General features: G+C 51.6%; 1 protein-coding gene across 1 annotated transcript; it reads right to left on the bottom strand.

The window, feature by feature from the left end:
* Positions 1 to 739: 739 nt before the first annotated feature.
* Positions 740 to 2,157, bottom strand: NEUROG3 (neurogenin 3). Its single transcript, XM_011927186.1, has 2 exons — positions 1,914 to 2,157; positions 740 to 1,748 (listed from the first exon to the last, which is right to left on the bottom strand). The coding sequence occupies exon 2, from the start codon at positions 1,745 to 1,747 to the stop codon at positions 1,100 to 1,102; it is 648 nt and encodes a 215-aa protein (XP_011782576.1). The 5' UTR covers position 1,748; positions 1,914 to 2,157; the 3' UTR covers positions 740 to 1,099.
* Positions 2,158 to 15,060: the final 12,903 nt, after the last annotated feature.

Raw genomic sequence — 15,060 nt, forward strand, 5'->3', positions numbered from 1 at the left:
TGGACCAATAGTTACTTATAAGACTTCCAGCTCTCCAAACCCAATCTGCCCTGGCTCTAGTCCAGACCTCTAGAAAGAGTGTCATCCCTCTCCTTGGACAGAGGTGCTCTTCCTCATCTGTAGTGACTGTAGCTCTCCTCTCCCCAACACACAATGAAGTCACCTTGCCAAGGTTTCTTGAAGGTCCATTTTTTTTTAATTGGCTTAAAATCGCATCCAGCAATCCCTAAATAATCTAATATACAAAATATAGACTTTTCTTTGCTGTGAAATCTCATTAATAAATACAAATGTGTAAAACGGCGCGGGGGGAGCATATAATTTGCTGTACCAAACTTGATTTCAAAAGACATCATATAATTTACAAACTGATTAAAAAACAAAACAAAACAAAATATGTGCGGTGCTTCAGGCACCTGCAGCGCAGCTCACGTTTCAGGCGCAGCTCGCAGGGAGGCTGGGGAGGTGCTCCCTGGCCGAGCTGGGCTCTCCCAGTTTACAGCCTGGTCTTCCGCCCCGGGAGGGCAATGGCTCCGAAAAGTGCACGAGGAGAAGGCAGAGGGTCGCCTTCGTGGCTTTAAGGCAGAGTGAGGCGCCCTGAAACCCCGGACCTGATTGGGAGTAGAGAAGATCGGCAGAGTCTTCGGAGCAGGGCAAGGGGAGCAAGCGCTGAGAGACCAAACATTGGATTGAATCACATTGGAGGAGGGGTGGTAAGAGACTGAGAGGCAGATAGACTTGAGTGAGGGTAGGGCGACCCAAGAAGTTAGGCGGCTCCGGCCAGGTAGGGCTACCATTCTCGTACTCTTAGAATGAGATTATGGCGTGGTGGCAGGGAGGAGGCCTAAAATGAGCGCAGTTTGCAATGCCCACTTCGCGCGGGCAGCAAGGGCTGCGTGAGTTGGCGCGACTAGGAGGGTCGGGGAATGAACCCAGCCTGCAGCCCCCGCGGAGGCCTGGGCCAGCCAGGGGTCAGCCAGTGAGAAGCAGAAAGAACAAGTGCTTTTGAGGGCCGCCGCCGTCGGCCACCCTCTACGGCTCCGGCTCCCTCCCTCTCTCTTACCCTTAGCACCCGCAGCCCAGCGACAGGCAGGTCCCTTCACAGAAAATCTGAGAAAGCCAGAGTGTTTGGGCGCAAGCAGGCGGAAGAGGTGGCCCCCCGCAGCCCGGGGCGCTCCTCCAGCGACGCGGCGGGGCTAAGGCTGCCAGCCTGGGAGACTGGAGAGTAGAGGGACCCCCAGTCCCCAGGGGAACCGCCTTCTGGGCTGCCCAGCTCCCCGCAGTGCTGCGCCGGCGACTCCAACGTGTAGAAGCTGTGGTCCGCTATGCGCAGCGTTTGAGTCAGTGCCCAGATGTAGTTGTGGGCGAAGCGCAGCGTTTCGATCTTGGTGAGCTTCGCGTCATCTGGGAAGGTGGGCAGGACACCTCGCAGCGCGTCCAGCGCCGAGTTGAGGTTGTGCATTCGATTGCGCTCGCGGTCGTTGGCCTTCTTGCGCCGACTCCGTCGCTGCTTGCTTAGTGCCAACTCGCTCTTAGGCCGGCTGCGCCCCGCGCGCCGTGCCCGGAGCTTCCTTGGCGCCCCTCGGCAGCCTCCCCCTTCCGCCTCCGCACAGTTCCCCCGTGTGCGAGTGGGGCTGGGGGGAGCCGACGTGGGGCAGGTCACTTCGTCGTCGGAGGCTCTGGGGAAGGACCGCTCCGTCTCACCGGTCACTTGGACAGTGGACGCACCCGCGGGATGAGGCGTCATCCTACGGCGGGGTCAGAGGGGAGGGTAAGCTTCAGTCTGTCTCTGGGCGCAGTCCGCGATTCCAAGGCTAGGTGGGAAAAAACAAAAAGAGCCATCCTCCCAGCCCCCGCCGGGTCAGAGGATCCCTCTTTCCCCTGCCCGTCCCTCGGCGGCCTCCAAATGTTACCTTTCTACCGGTGCAAAAGAATAGAGAGCGATGAGCAGCGAGGCCGTGGGTAGCTGAGCGGGCTTCTGGTCGCCAAGTTCAGCTGAGCTGCAGGCGCCCCCGCCTGGGAGTTGCCCCAGCCCCAAAGGAGAAAAGAAGTGAGAATGGGGTCCCGGGCCTCTGTCGCGCTCTCTGTCGCGGCGCGGAGGTCAGACCGCGGGGATTTCCTGAGCAGCAAGTCGTGTGCCCCTTGGCACGCTTTATCTGCTCGGCCCGGGCCAGGAGCGTGCCTGCCCGGCTGCTGCCCGCGCCACCGGCCAATCAGCGCAAGGGCCCTGGGGCCGCGCCACGCGAGCCCGCTCCTCCCCCGCAGGGCACAGCTGGATTCCGGACAAAGGGCCGGGGTCGGGGGAGGGGAGCGCCGCTCTGTTTGCTCTCTCGCCGCGGGCTGGGTCCCAACAACTCTCGGTTCCTCAAAGAGCCTCGCCCAGTGAGAAGAGCCTCGTGTGGCTCTCGTCAGGCCACCCCAGACCGCTTTGCTCCTAGCCTATCTTTACTTAGCATCTGTCCTGGAGGGGACTTTGATGCCTCTAGGGTACAATGCCCACACGTTACACATGGGGAAATTTAGGCTTAGTGAGGGAGATGGCTTGTCTCAAATCGCATAGCAAGATAGTGGCAGAGACAACCAGGAGCTCGCTGTCCTGACTAGCAGCAGTGGAGAAGGGTCCAGGAATTCTAAAGTACGCCCTGCTCTCCTGGTGTTTCACTGCCTCTCTTCATCCTGGAAGACAAAGGCCATCACTGAGAGAGCTCCTGCCTATGTCCCTTCCATTCACAGACCTTCTATTGGGGGTGTCCGAGCCTCTGCCACACCCTGAGATGCTACCTCATACTCCCCAGAGGCGCTTAGAACCCCACCCCCATAGATCCCACTCCAGAGGCAGCGGGTGGCTGTGGGGGGACCCCTCAAGGGGACATTCCATTACTACAAGCCTACTACAGCTTGTAGATAGTATCCCAGCATTCTGTCTAGGAACCGTGACAGGAAGAGTTCTGGGAAGTGTGAGGAGGGGAGGAAGGAACCAGGAGTTCACAGTGAGCTCTTGCGTCTTTTTTTTTTTTTTTTAAACAAACAAACAGACAAAAAAAAAAGAAAGAAAGAAAGAAAAAAAACCAGGGTCTCCTTCTGTCGCCCAGGCTGGACTGCAATGGTGCAATCACGGCTCACTGCAGCCTTGATCTCCTAGGCTCAAGCTATCCTCCCACTTCAGCCTTCTGAGTAGCTGAGACTCCAGTAGTGCGCCACTGTGCCCCGCTAATTTATTTTGTATGGCGGGGGGGTGGGTGGGTGTTGGGGAGGTCTTGCTTTGTTGCCCAGGATGGTCTCGAACTCCTGGGCTCAAGCGTTCCTTTCACTTCAGTCTCCCAAAGCACTGGGAAGCAGAGCCGCGGCGCCCCTCCCCCTTGTGTCTTTAGAACCACCAGGGTGTGCAGGCACTCGGAGAAGCAGATAAACTTTTTCTCCCCTTAGTCCTTCGGTCCAATCACAGACAGACAGTAGCTGCCAGCAGTCACCTGCTCCAGCCCCCTGCCTCGGCATCACTCGGGCATCGCACAGTGAGCACAACGCAGGGACTCCCCAAGACCCTCAGGTTGCCCCTGGTAGCGCTCTCTGGAAACCTTTCCAAAGGGAGTCTGAACTCATCATCCCTCCTTTCTTCCCCAGCCCCTCCTCTTGTCCCCGCCTGGGACATCCCGTGGTCTTCTGCTTCCGGTCACTCAGGGTGAGGGGTTGCAGCTTCCGCTTCTCTCTCTTGACCCGATCGTGCCTGAAGGAAGAAGCCGAGGCCGGGGGGGTTAAGTATCCGGGTTTAAGTCCCCTTAGGCGAGGAAAGCTTCACTTTCTAGCGGATCCAGATATCCTGAGTCTCCCGGAAACTGCAGGAGGGGACAGGACTCGACTTCGAGACTGTAGGGTGGGGTGAGGGGACGAGGTAGGTCTGTGAGTCTGCCCTAGTGATAGCCTCTTACCGCCCAGGCTGCTTGGGGGCAAATTTTCCTCCAAGGAAGAGGGTGATGTGCTCAGGAACCAGCGAGAAGGATGCTCTAGGACTGGGCGGGGGTGTGGCGCGGTCCTGCCGATCTTAGCTGGTGCTCTGTGAGCAGAGGCTCCTTCCCTTGCTGTGGGGAAATGAAGCCTGAGACCACGGTCAGAATCAACAAAGGGACCATCTGGGACTGTCCGGGTAGCATTTTGCTGCAGCTCCTCCCTTAGGTCACCACTGGCTAGGAACTTGCCTCCTCCTCAAAAGAATGGGAATTCCAGGCCTTCTTTAAAGATGAAAAAGTCAAGGCCCAGAGAGGGGGAGTGACTCTTTCAAGGTCACACAGCAAGTTCTATCAGAACCACACAGAAGTCGTATCTTAAGACTCCTAGTCCCAGATTTTCCCTTGAACCAACAACTGCTCCTTGATTTGGGGGAACACATTTTTTTTTCAAGGCAAAACAACAGACCCCAAAATGCAGAAAATAGAGGAAGTCCTGAGTCTGGGGGTCAGATTATAAAAGAAGTAATGGTCCCATTTTCCAGGCAAGGGGAGCCAGCATCCATTCAAGCTGCTGCTGCCCCTGCTCCTCCTCCTCCTCCTCCTCCTCCTTCTTCTTCTTATTCTTATTCTTACTCTCCTCCTCCTCCTCCTCTTCCTCCTCCTCTTCCTCCTCCTCCTCCTCCTCCTCCTCCTCCAAACTTGTCTGCCTCATACCCCAGCCTTGCTTGATTTATTTACCTGCAAATCAGAAACTGGGAGAGAACCAACTTGGAGCTTTTTGGTCTGGGAGAGAAAATCCAAACCATGCTTCTCTAGGGTCTCCTGACGGCTAAGCTCCACGGAGGCAACCCTGGCCATGAGCAATCCAAGCACCGCTCTGGTTTCCCAGAGGCCTGTAGATGACTCTCATCTGGCGGTGGACCTCAGATGGGGGTGGGTGGACCTCAGATAGAGGTGGGTTTCACTCTGGCCAGGGCCTGCCTGGAGTGGCTAATGGATACTGAGCAGGTTGGCAGGGTGAGCTTCCCATGCCAGGAAAGACTCTGGGGATTCTTTCAAGCTTTCTTGATAGGTAGAGAATTCTGGGACCTGCTTGGAATTCTTATCCAGCCTCCCCCAAACCCCTCCGGCTCAGGGCCCTCCAGGGCTTGCAGGTTTCCATCACTCCTGCTTTGCGCAAAAAGCAGCCAAGGCCAGGAGCGCGCGGTGGCTGGGGGCAACCGCCTTCTTGAGGCATGCAAGGACTTCCCGCAGCATTCTTCCAGCCAGGATGCCAGAGCCGGAGGTCAAGGAGTCTTAGAGGATTAGAGATTGAGGATCCATGCCCTCTGTCTCAGCTGCAGGGGAGGCATAGACCCCTCTCCAAAGTTAATTCCTGTGCCTTTGGCTGCTGAGGCGCAGGCTGTAATGACTCCGTGCGCACCGGCAATGTTTGTGAAATGGCTCTTCTCGCAGAGAGCAGAGTCTGTTCCTGCAGCTCCTGGTCATCCACCACCCCTAAGACCTCCAGGACTCCTGCACCCCTACACCCCCTGAGATCTAAGTTTGCCTGGAGGCTGAGGGGGTCCCGGAGACAGGCAGTAGCCAGACGCCTGGAGACAGCGGGCACATTGGAAAAGAAGGAAGGCAGCGGCCAGCCTTCTTGCCTTCTTGTCGGCGGGGGTAGTTTTAGCATTGCCTGGGGGCTCTTTGAGAATTGTGCAGGGAGGGAGGGGGGCCATGGGAAGCTGAATAGCTAATGACTTGCCAGAGGAGAGGGATTCTTTCTCTTGCCTTCAGCTCAGCAGTGAAAGAGGGGAAGACAAAAATCTGGCGAGCGAGCTGCCCGGGCCGAGACTGGCCACTTCAAACAGCCCTTCAAACAAAAGGAGACGACGAAAAGAAAGCCCCACCTGTCTCCAGTGTTTGCTAAAATAATAATAAATAGATTTCGTTTAATAAATAATTACAAGAGATTGTAAAGTGGAGTGCTTTGGAAAACATCTACCGCGGGAGTCCGTGCAGCCAGCCGTCACCTGCTCCTAAGGCGAACAACTTTATTGTTAAGCCACCCCCCAACTAGTTCGCCTCTGATAAACTCTCCCTCATTTTCACAATGACTGTTTACTCATAGTTAGCACAATATTACCTTTGCCGTGATAAACCCGGAGGGGGGAGACCTGGCCCCTGGCCCCTGGGCACACCTGTCCCAGAAGCTGACACATGGATTTGGCACCGAGCAGGCCTCCCCCCGGGGGCCCTGCCCCCGTGTACATTGGCCCAATTGCCACTCATTTATAACAGGTTGGCTGCAAGGCCTATCTCGGTCCTATTTGTCTTCTTTTATTGAAAGCATATGGTCTCCAGGGGCTCACCAGACCCATATTTCATCTGCCAGGAGCTGGAGCGCTTCCGCAGTCTGGTGCTGCTCAGCGCGCAGCTCCCCACCCAACGGCTGCTGCACCAGCTGAGTGGATGGTGGAGGCAGGGTGGGGAGAGATAAGGCGGGCTCCTCACCCACTTTCGGAGAGAAGCCGTTCCCTCAGAGACTCCCCCTCCCCAGGCCCAGGGACCTCGTGCGCTCTTGAAAGGGTGGCCGGTTCTTTTCCTTGGGTAGGTGACAGGGCGCCATATGCCACCCCCCAGGGCGCACGAGGGAGCTCTGGCCCAGGGAGTCTTCGAACAAAGGGAAGAGAGGGCCCGGGCACTCAGGAGAGCCCGAGGTCTTTATTTCCAGATCCCCCTCCCTGCTCAGGGCAGCCTCCCCTAGGCGTACGCAGCTCGCGCGCGGCGCCTGGAAACAAAGTGTCCACATTATCCCCGCCGGCGGCTGAGATCGTCAATGCGTGAAAAGGTGCATTGCGCACCAAGACACCTGTTGAAGCGGCGCCTCTTCTCAGCGCCCCTCTCTGCTCTGCGCTCGGTCAGGAGCCGCGCAGGGAGCGGGGGGGTGGGAGGAGGGAGAGATACTGTGATTTGTGGCGACATATGTTGAGCAGATCGGTGTGTACTCTTCACAGGGACACATGCACCCTCGCTCCCATACACAGCCCGCGAGAAGGAGCAGCTGCTCTCCTCACCTTCTCCCAACATAATACCTGGGCCAGGCGCTTTGGCCTCGCCTTTTGAGAGTTTAGCTCTCCTCCACCCCCCACCCCCGTCTTCCATCCCCACCCACTGCCCCAATCTTGGCAGCTTCGCTGTAGGACTTTATTGTCAAATTTAACAAATGCACATTTGTTCCCAGCGCCTGGCCCCAAACACACACACACACACACACACACACACACACACTCGTACACACACGCAGGCATCCACAGAAAACGCGACTGATGACACAGATGCGGAGCGCGAGATGCCCATATGTCCGGCTCTGCGCCCATCACGGCAGGGGAAATGAACAGGCTGTGTGATTTTCCCTCCCCAGGAAGAAATAAACAACGGAACCCTGCGGGGGAAGGGAGGCCACCTCCAGGAGGCTCCAGTTTGTCGCTCTTGCCCTTTGGCGCGGTGCGCCACTGCACAGTGCTGGCAGCCACGAGAGCGCAGGGCTGCGGAGGAAGAGCGCGGCCAAAAGGAAGCTGGGGCAGGGGCCCCTGGACCGAGTGGAGAGGGTTGGAAAGTCTGGGGGTGCCTGCTGGGCATCGCCTGACCTCTGGGCTCCTGAACAGTCCGGTGGTGAAGAGTCTCCCGTCCTCCCGGGATTCCCAGGAGTTATCGTCCACCTGAGGCGCACTAGGGGTGGGCGGGTAGACCGGTAGGAGTCCGCTTGGCAGCTTCTCTGGCCTGCTTGTCTCCTTAGCAGGTTGCATGAAAGTTTCCAGATGCGAGCCTCGGTGGCAAAACTTGATGGGAAGAGCAGTAGATGCACATGAGGATTGGGGGTGGGGTGGGGAAGGAGGCCTGGCTCTGCAGCTGCTCCTGTGCCACTGCAAGCATATCTTTCCTCTGGGCCTGTTTATCCTCTGTTAAAGGAGAGATCTGTGAGGGAAACGCTTGGTAAATTCCTCTTCAACTTTGCAAAATTTGGAAATTTTGGACATCAGTGGGCCTTCTGCTGTGAATGGAGGAAACCCAGAGAGAGTGCCACTCGCCTTCCCCAAATAACACATACACACACACACACACACACACACACACAAAATTTCCCTGGGTCTGAGTTTCTGGCCAATTGGCCTTTCACCAGCAATTGAAGGGCTAGGTGCAATGATGGTAGTGGAGAAAGATAGGTTTGGCACTGGGGGTTTAGAAAGCCATCCCCTGCCACCTCCACCTTTTAACTCTTGGGGCACAAGCAACTCTTAGGCCACTGTGACACTCAGCAACAGGTCAGGCATGCTTGCTGACAGCAGGCTTTCAGACCTTCCTATCTTCAGGTGCTGGGATGGAGCTGGGGAGCTGGTTTGTGGGTGTGTGGCTACTGAGCTTCTTTCTCCTCCAAGCCGGTCTCTGGAAAAATGAAAATGTGCCCCACCCACCATTTGTGTGAGCTCGGATGCTCTTCTCATTCCCTAAATAGGGGCAGTCTCCCTCAGCCATACACACATTGTCTTTACTTTCTGTGTGTGAATCGATTTCACTGAATGTGGTACTTTCCCATATCCACCAGCCTAGGGCAGGGGACAATCTCCTTTGGGAATTCCTCTGTAGAAGTCAGGCTTGAGATGGCAGATGAGCTCTCTGCCTGGCCGGTCCTCTTTTCCCCAACCCTGGTGCCTCCCCTGATGCCCATGGTGATTCCATTTAGGCAGCACCAGTGAGAACCAAAGGGTTTCTGAATTGCTGGTTTGGGGTGAGAGTGGGAAGAATCTACCCACCTCAGTTCTTTAGGTCACCATGGATGAGATGCTCACCCACACCTCCAGTTCCAGTTATCAGGTTGGGAAGGCAGGAAGGGGACGGGATGGTAGGTGAGGAGAGTCCAGAATTAATTCTAGATTAACCCAGTGGAAAGGCAATAGAATACGAAGCAGTGCCATTTTCCACGCAGTACTTAGTTACACTCATGTTCATGTAGAATTTTGAAGGTGGTGCATCACCCCCTCACACACTCACATAATCTGCAAGGGAGCCAGAAAAAGATTTTTATTGTTTATTTTGTGTATTTAGTTTTTCTTTCTGACTTTTATTTTAGGTTCAAGGGGTACATGTGCAGGTTTGTTACATGAGTAAATTGTGTGTCTCAGGGGCTTGGTGTACAGATAACTTTGTCACCCAGATAATCAGCATAATGCCTAAGAGGTAGTTTTTCAGTCTTCATCCTCTCCCCGCTCTCCACCCTCAAATAAGATCCAGTGCATATTGTTCCCTTCCTTGTGTCCATGTGTACTCAATGTTTAGCTCCCACTTAAAAGTAAGGACATGCAGTATTTGGTTTTCTGTTCCTACATTAATTTGCTTAGGACAATGGCCTCCAGCTCCATCCATGTTCCTGCAAAAGGCATGATGTCATTTTTTATAGCAGTGTAGTATTCCATGGTGTATATGTACCACATTTTCTTTATCTAATCCACCATTGAGGGGCACTTAGGTTGATTCCATGTATTCGCTATTGTGAACAGTGCTGCGATGAACATACGCATGTGCCTTTATGGTAGAATGACTTCCATTCCTTTGGGTACATACCCAGTAGTGGGACTGCTGGGTCAAATGGTAGTTCTGTTTTAAGTTCTTTGAGAACTCTCCAGACTGCTTTCCATAGCAGTGGAACTAGTTTACATTGCTACCAGCAGTGTGTGAGTGTTCTCTTTTCTCTGTGATCTTGCTAGTATCTGTTATTTTTTTTTGACCCAGAAAGGGATTTTTATTTTTTATTTTTGAGACAGTTTCACTTCATCACCCAGGCTGGAGTGCAGTGGTGCGATCTTGGCTCACTGCAGCCTCTGCCTCCTGGGTTCAAGCGATTCTCGTGCCTCAGCCTCCCGAGTAGCTGGAATTACAGGCAAGCACTACCACACCAGGCTACTTTTTAAATTTTCCTTTTAGTAGAGATGGGATTTTGCCATGTTGGCCAGGCTGGGCTTGAACTCCTGACCTTAAGTGATCCACCCACCTTGGCCTCCCAAAGTGCTGGGATTACAGGCATGAGCCACTGCGCCTGGCCAGAAAGGGATTTTTAAATTTCCATTTTCTACCAGAGCACACTGAGGCTCAAGGTCACGAAGCCACGACTGAAACTCAGCTTCCATTGTGTCCACTCCAGCTAGCTGGCAGAGAATCTTCCTTTTGTCATCCTGCTGCCCCCTTACCCACTGCCCACACTCCAGATTTACCCTCTGTCACCCTTTAGAGCTCTTCAGAGGTGGGCTAGTCCCAGTAGGGGCTTTGCGGGGGGCAAGGAATTGAAGGGTTTGGAAGCAATAAATAATAGAGACTTTTCCTTCCTCTCCCTGTGGCGTCCTCACTTCCCTTTACTCTCTGCCAGTGCTGAAGGGGCAGACCCCCCCACCCCTGCATGACGCAGAGAGCGAGGTAAACATTTTATTGAACATTCTTATATTTTGTGCCCTGTGCACCCCATCTGCTCCACTCCAGTCCCAGCCCTGCTGTGGGTATGATAAGCCTCGTGTTTCTCCTTCTTTAGACTTTAAAGCAGGTGGTCCCAACTTTTTAAAATTATGTAGCCCTATCAGAAAACTACTTTGGGCACACCCTTCAAAATGTGTTAGCTATTCATGATTCTTACTATATTTAATGTACAATATAAAACATATGCAAAGTATGATATATTTATAAATTACAGATGTACTTTTGTGCCAGGAAATATAAAGTAGTGGAGAAAAGGATGGGGTTTTGACCCAGACAGCCTGGGTTCCAATTCAGACTTCTCCACCCAGTAGCTGCATAACCTTGGTCTGTTGGCTCAGGCTCTCTGAGGCACCTTCATTTTTTCACCTATAAAAGGGGCCAATTTAATAGGTCCCTACCTCTAGGCCTTAAATGACCTAATTTGTGTAAAGTGATCAGCAACAGCAGGTAGTGTGTTCAATCATGTATGAACAAATATGATATGCATGTTATAAAATATACCCCTAAGAGGCCAGGCACGGTGGCTCATGCCTATAATCCCAGCACTTTGGGAGGCAGGAGGATTACTTGAGGTCAGGGATTCAAGACCAGCCTGACCAATGTGGTGAAGCCTACTCTCTTCTAAAAATAAAAAAATTGGCTGGGCATGGTGGTGCATGCTTGTAATCCCAGCTACTTAGGAGGCTGAGGCAGCTACTTGGGAGGCTGGGGCAGGAGGATTGTTTGGACCTGGAAGGTGGAGGTTGCAGTGAGCCAAGATCACACCATTGCACTCCAGCCTGGGCGACAGAGCCAGACTCCATCTCAAAAAAAAAATATATATATATATATGTATATGTATGCGTGTGTGTGTGTGTGTATACACACACATATACATATATATCTCCCTAAGAAATTTGTGCTTAGGAAATAAAAATAAGTGTAACTAGAAGTATTAATATGTGGCTGTTCCTGTGCTGCCTACTTTCATGCAGCCCACTTCAGAGCCTGCAATCTTAAGCGACCACTCTGACAGTATAATCCATGGTTATGACGCAGGTTTATATTTGGGTGGCATTTTCTCACCCTTTGTGTCTTATCAAATCAGTGATGTAGCATCATGAGAGATCAGCCTCCCATTTTGCAGATGAGGAAACTGAGGCTTCAGAGGGATGATGTGACTCCCCCAGGGGTACTCAGTTTGTATAATATCATGGAGTGGAAATAAGAATAGATCTTCTGACCTCAAGTCCACCCTAGCTCTGTGTTATACTGCGGGTCCCACTTGTGAGCTTGTTGGAAAACCAACCCAACTGAGGCTCCTTGCTGAACAACTACTAAAGAAGGAGGTGTGGGGCTTATGAATGAGGCCAGCTGGTGGTGTGTGCCCGTGGCCCAGTCACTCTTTTCCACCAGAAACCAGAGCAGGCTTGGAGGCTCCCTGGCATGTGACCTTATTTGGTAGGTGGGGTACACTTTGCAGATGCTAGTGCAGAGGGCAGCACCTTTTTGCAGAGCTTCAAGTCTACACAGGAAACTACAAATCAAATTCCTGTCAATACAATTGCCCAGACACCAAGATGGCCCATGTCAATTAGGCACACCTTACCTCTGTCCCATAAATGTTTATGAAGGATCATTATGACAGTGTGGTGGCCAGCTGTTCCTCTTAGAGATTAGACCCAGGGGAAGTGGTTTGAATTAGAAAAGCAGGGATTTGGGATATTTATGACCATGTCTTTCCTAGTAGATAAACACTGAGAGTCCTCTTCAGATGAAATTGAAACCTCTCTGTAAGGACCTCCTATTCTCTGGCCTGGAACAGCTGTACAGCCTGCACAGGAGGGCCTGTCTTCCCCCATGACTTCATCCCCAAGAATTATAGAAACCTTGTGTGCCTGCTAGCCCAGAGTAGGCCCTCTTGTAACCCAGAAGTCTGATAATTTAAAAAATGCCCCCAATGACTTTGATATGACGGCAGGGTTGAGGCCAGGCCATAGATGAGTAGATTATAAACTTTGGATAGAGTTACTACAGGCAAAGCTGCAGGAACCAAGGCTGGCAGGAGGAGTATTGGGGCTCTTGATCCTTACTCCAGTTCCATGGAACTGGAGACTGCTTCTCTGTTAAGTGAAGAGCAGCATAAGGAGTGATCAAGAGCACCAACTCCAACCGGGCAGGTGGGTTTGAATCCAGGCTATATATGAATCTTATTCTCCTGTGATGTTGGACAAATGACTTAATTTCTCTGGCCTCACTTCTTTTATCAATAACACGGGGAAAATAATAGTACTAATTCCTAGGGTTGTTCTAGGATTATATGAGCTAATACATGAATAATACTTAGAATACTTAGCTCATGGTAAGGGCAATGCTTTATTGAGGGTTACTATGTGCTGGCTACTGGGTCAGTGATAGGGATGAGTAAAGCATCCATAGTCCCTTACAGGGCAACAGTTAGTCTGCTTGTGAAGTCAGACATTAACAAATCAATCATATATGTAGATGATGACACTCTGATGACAGCTATGAGTGAAAAGCTTTAGGGTGCAATGATAGCTTACAGTAGGAGGATGCAGGGGTCAGGAAAGGTGCTCTAGAAAGGGAATTAACCTACATAAAGGCCTGAAGCAGGAAGGATCATGGCACATTTGGTAAAGTAAAATGTCTTAGTAAAATGGCTTTGTGTAGGGAGCACAGAGAACAAGAGAGAGAGGTTCACGATGAAGCTGGATGCACTGGTAGCACTGGGTCCTGAGTTTTGTGAGTATTTACTCTGAAAGCAACAGGAACATGATGTGGTTTTGAGCTAGGGATGACATGTTCACAATGAACATTTATGAAGAGACCAGGGTATATGTGAAGAGCAGGTTGGCATGAACAGAGGGGGAGCCAAGAACCCTACCCAGGTGAGAGAGGATGGGGCCTGACCAGGGTAAGGGCAATGGGAATGGAGATAAGTGGGTGGATTTATGTGCAAGAGGGAGAGTGGGCAGGTCTGGTGATAGCGTATGAGGTGTTAGAGAGGGCATAGTACGAAGGGTGCCTGTGGAGGCTAAAGCAACTTCATCTTGGACGCTAATCCACCATGCTGATTTCTGATATAATCCCAGTTCTGGGAATGCCTCTAAGATTTCTACTTTCACATACTTACTGTAAATCCTGCCCTTAGGTCAAAACAACCTTGATGTTATGAAAAACAACCGTGATGTTATGATACTCACCATAAATTCTGCCCTTAGGCAAATTCCCTATGATATATAAATTCTGGTCTGGGATAACAGTGCAGGGATCTACCATCTCATCTCATGGCTGGCCAAGATGGGCTTCTATTCATAAGTACCCATTAAATGTTTCTGAGAAACTGGATCTGTCAGCTTCTTTCTTTGGTCCCTCAGCTTCCTCATCCTTTGGAGGTAGATTTCCATGGCCCTGCTCACTGCAGATCAGTGCCTTTCAATGAGATGGAGGTCTCTGGAAGACACATGTTTGGCACCTTTGAGACATTCAAGTGGAGATTTTGAGCAGACTCTTGGTTACACAGCTCTTGGTGTAGGTCTGGGCTGAAGACATACATCTGTGAGCCATTTGGGTATAGTCAGTGTTTGGGTGTAGATGAGATGGCTTATGGAAAGAGCATGGAGTGAAACAAGAAAGGCCTAGGAATGAGTCTCAGGTACTCCACCCTCTAAAGGCAGAAGAGAAGAGTAAGAGCTGGGTAAGGAGACTAAGAGGGAGACCAGGGGGCTATGCTGTCCTGAAGGCCAAGGGAAGGATCCCTTAATTCTACCTGGAGCAAGTTATTATGTACAAATGAGCTTGGGGGAGAGTTGAATGTTTCATATAGGTGTAAGAAAGCCTTGGCATTACAAATATGTTGCTGAATACGTGTTCTAAAAGCAGTAGAGGGTTCTGCAGATATATGAGATGTAGACTACTACATACCTGGGGTCGGGGGTGAGAACCTAAAGTGAAAGGCAGGGAGACTATATCAAATTCCTCCTTGAATTTGTTTTTTAGTCAGTCCTTAATGGTCCATTCTTTATGCCCTAGGGGATATCACAGAGTATTAAAGTATGGAAAGAGCAGATAAGAGAAAAAAAATGAAGACAGGAGGCAATGGTCCTGAAATGTTAAAATAAGAAGTTTGCTTCAGTGCTGCATCTTAGGGAAAAAGCTGCCTCCACTTTTGCAGAGGCCGTCCTAGGCATTCCAGCTCCAACATGAATCTTCTGCCTTAAAATGCTCACAGCGCATTGTGTGGGATCAAGCGGCTCATTTCATAGTAAAGGAGGTAAGGAAGTAGACACATGATCATGGAATCTACTGGTCATTTCACATATGGTGTTAAGAAATTGCTGGTCTGACAGAGCCTTGGAATGATTGAAGGTACCAGTGAGTCAGAAAGGATCTTCCAGGACACTTCATGGGCTCTAAATCAACACACTTTATATGGCATTGTGTACTCAGTACAGAACACCTATGTCCAGCAATCAAAAGTTTGGAAGTCGGAGTAGCTCTACTTTCCATTACTGAGTCTTAATGACCCTCTTGGGGAATTTGGCTGCCTGTCCCCACCACTCTGGGCATGGAGACTCTATGATTCCAAAGGGGCAATGCTCTACCAAAA

The sequence above is a fragment of the Colobus angolensis genome, unplaced genomic scaffold, assembly GCF_000951035.1.
Source record: "Colobus angolensis palliatus isolate OR3802 unplaced genomic scaffold, Cang.pa_1.0 Scaffold12, whole genome shotgun sequence".
Classification (NCBI taxonomy): Eukaryota; Metazoa; Chordata; class Mammalia; order Primates; family Cercopithecidae; genus Colobus; species Colobus angolensis.

What these genes read in the sequence shown, in the direction of transcription:
- NEUROG3 (XM_011927186.1), bottom strand. Translation starts at nt 1,747, where the DNA reads ATGACGCCTCATCCCGCGGGTGCGTCCACTGTCCAAGTGACCGGTGAG.